At 41.8% G+C, this 3,454-nt stretch overlaps 1 protein-coding gene across 1 annotated transcript; it reads right to left on the bottom strand.

Moving 5' to 3' along the window:
* Positions 1-275: 275 nt before the first annotated feature.
* Positions 276-1,217, bottom strand: LOC122548264 (probable G-protein coupled receptor 139). Its single transcript, XM_043686796.1, has one exon. It carries the CDS (start codon positions 1,215-1,217, stop codon positions 276-278), a length of 942 nt encoding a protein of 313 aa, XP_043542731.1.
* Positions 1,218-3,454: the final 2,237 nt, after the last annotated feature.

Here is a 3,454-nt window from a genome sequence, read left to right on the forward strand (position 1 = left end):
AGGTGAAGTAGAAGGGAGCGAGAAATCAAAATATTTACTCACTGTGTTGATATAATATGGACTGGCCTGTCTAACAGCATGGTGGAGGTTGGTGCAAGAATAATTCAGAGAGGAAATGGCGAAGTCCTTGAAAATAAAAAAAAGAATAAAGATTTTCTTTGATCTCTGTTTTATGGGCAAAACCCTGCACCACAGTGTGGTGAGCTGAGAAATGACCAGCTCGGATATAAGATGATTTCAGGGGTGGAATTGAATTCTAATGCAGGCAAACTGTTTCATTTGTTGGACCTGCGAATCAGAGTCAAAGGAAGCTTCAGGATTGTTTTCAGCTGCTCTCGGAATTGCCTCTGGGTCACGGTGCATATACAAGTGTTTGTGCAAGTACTGAGGAGCTGGAGCAGGTATGTGGTGGTACCTACGGTTGGGGGCAGTGGAGAATAACCATTCATTAATGCAATTCGTTGTTGTAGGAAACATACCACATAAGGGGTCCATAAAATAATGAAGCTGCCTGAGATAGCAAACAGTAAAATGATGGATTTTCTGCGTTTGTCCATCTCTGGGTCACTAGTCTTCTCCCTGTCGCTGTCCTTCTGGAGTCTCCTGCAGGCTTTGCTTGCTACTAAAACATTTCTGACAGTCAGAGTGTTCAAAAGAAGAATAATAACAAATGGCAGTAAAGGAGATAGAAGGCGATGGAATACACCATATAATGTCCAGTAGATTGAAGAGTAAAACTCTGGTTTTGTGATGCAAAACCATGGCAGCTTATTGAAGATGTACTTGGATTGGAATATGAAAAACCAGGGAATGCTTTCCAAACAGCTCAGCACACTCACTGTTCCAATAATCATGGCTGCAGTTTTCTCAGTGCAGTATTTGGTTTTAAACTTCTGGCAGCAAATAGCCACAAATCGATCAAAGGTGAAAGCAACAGTCAACCAGACAGAATTCATTGTGGTTGCAGGAATGAACATCATAATCAGACTACAGACATGTGTAATATCCAGGAAGGACACTGGGAAATACATAATAAGCCATCTCAGCATACCATCAGTGATGATAACGAGGGGATCTGCTGCCACCATTGTTATCAGGTACCGGGTGATACACTTAGAGAGACCACAGCTTCTCCGGGAAAGGATCACAATTGCCAACATTAACTGTAATAAATACATAAAACCAGGTGGATAGATATAGTACATGATTTTGTCCATATTTTAGTTGAAGTTTCTGCATCAAAAATTGATAGTGACATCTGTTTGTATATGTGTTTTTCACAGGCTACATTTTGAATGAAAACACTTTTATAATCCAAATGGATTGAAATAATATCAATCTCAAAGAAAATGCACAAATACTCCTCTGTTATTGCATTCCAGGCAATATGCCAGATATCACCATCATCATCCCAGTTTCTCTTCTGTCTGACCAGCAACACATCTGTCAGCGGTTATGACACTGGTATACAGTCAGGAAGGAATCCTCAACATTGACTCTGGATCTCCTGAAGTCTCATGGAATCAGATTAAATTGGGCAAGGAAATCTCTTGCGGTTTAACATGTCCTGTTCTCACTCAGCTGGTGAAACACTAACCCCTCACAATGAATAACAGTTGAAGGTAGCAATTGCGCAAAATTTATTCTGACTGGGGAATGTCAATGCACATCATCAAAGACTGGCTGTTTCGGTCAGAAAGGACATAACTGCTCACACGCATCTGCAGTGAAGGAACCAACAAGAAGGCAAAATGTATTTGACCTCATCCTTTCAAATATGTTGGCTGCAGATGCATTGTTCCATGACAGTATCTGTAAGGGTGATCACCATGAGGTTCTTGTGGAAACAAAGTTCCACCTTCATATTGAGAATGTCCTCCAGCGTGTTATGTGGCACCATCCTCATGCTAAAATGAAACAGACTTCAAACAAATATAGCAACTCAATTCTGGGCACTGTGAGCCAACAGGAACTGAATCATACTCTAACACAAACTTCAACCTCAAGACCCAGCATTTACCACACTCAACCATGACCATCCAGCGAGGGTATTTGACTCTAGTTCAATGGAGACTGCCGGAGGACATGCCAGGAGCAGTACTAGGCATAAATAAAAATGTGTTGGCAACCTGGATTAATGGTGTGCCAAACAGCATAAGCAGCTAGTCAAAGAAAGAGTTGAGCAATCCCATAACCAATGGCATAGATTTAAGCTCAGCAGTGTTATACCGCATGCAGTAATCATAGAATCCCTCCACAATGCCTTTAGTGGAAACAGGCCCTTCGGCCCAACAACTCCACATCGATCCTCCAAAGAGTAACCCATCCAGACCCATTCCTCTACCCTATTACTCAACATTTACCCCTAACCATACATCTATGAACACTATGGGCAATTTTGTATGGCCAATTAAACCAGCCTGCATATCTTTGGATTATGGAAGGAAGCCAGAGCACCCGAAGGAAACCCATGCAGACATGGAAAGAGTATGCAAACTCCACACACAGACAGTCACCCAAGGGTGGAATCAGTCCAGGTCCCTGGCGCTGTGAGGCAGCAGTGCTAACCACTGAGACACCGTGCATTGTAATGGAAAATTAACAACTCAGTGGAGAAGTCAGAGTCGACACAAATATCCCCATCCTCAATGATGGAAGAGCCCAGCTCATCAGTGTAAAAGATAAGTCTGAAGTATTCACAACAATGTGTATCCAGAAATGCCAAGTAGATGATCTATCTCAGCCTGCTCCACAGGAAACCAGCATTACAGATGTCTTCAGTCAATTTAATTCACTCCAGCCAATATCAAAAAAGTAGTTGGAGTCACTGGATCCTGCAATGAATATAGGTCATGAAAGACATTCCAGCAGCCTTATGCATCAGAACCTCATCATTGCTAAGCTGTTCCAGTTCAATTACAACACTGGCAAAAAGCAGAACAAATCCAACCCAGCCAATCACAGCCCCATCAGTCCATTCTCGAAAGTGACAGAAGATGTCATCAACAGTGGTATCAAACAACAGCTGCCTTAAAATAACGTGCTCACTGATACCCAGTTCGGGTTCTGCCAGAGCCATTCAGCTCCTGACCAAATTCCAGCCTTGCTTCAAGCATGGCTGAAAGAGCTTAATTCCAAAGGTGAGATGAGAGTGACCACCTTTGACATCAAGGCTGCATCTAACCGAGTATAGTATTAAGGACCAAAGCAAAACTGGAATCAATGAGGGTATACACAAACAAACTCAATGCTGGTTATAGTCATACCTGGAATACAGGTACACACCTCGTTTTGGTTGTTGAAAGTCATTCATTTCAGCTCCAGGACATCTCTGAAACTTATATATCAGTTACAACTTGTGTAAGCAGAGTTTCAGAAACAGTTAAAAATTAATAAACAAACAAATTCTAAACTAATTAAATAAAATGAGGATAGAGGGTCAGGTGATGTGTTG

The sequence above is a fragment of the Chiloscyllium plagiosum genome, unplaced genomic scaffold, assembly GCF_004010195.1.
Source record: "Chiloscyllium plagiosum isolate BGI_BamShark_2017 unplaced genomic scaffold, ASM401019v2 scaf_8840, whole genome shotgun sequence".
Classification (NCBI taxonomy): Eukaryota; Metazoa; Chordata; class Chondrichthyes; order Orectolobiformes; family Hemiscylliidae; genus Chiloscyllium; species Chiloscyllium plagiosum.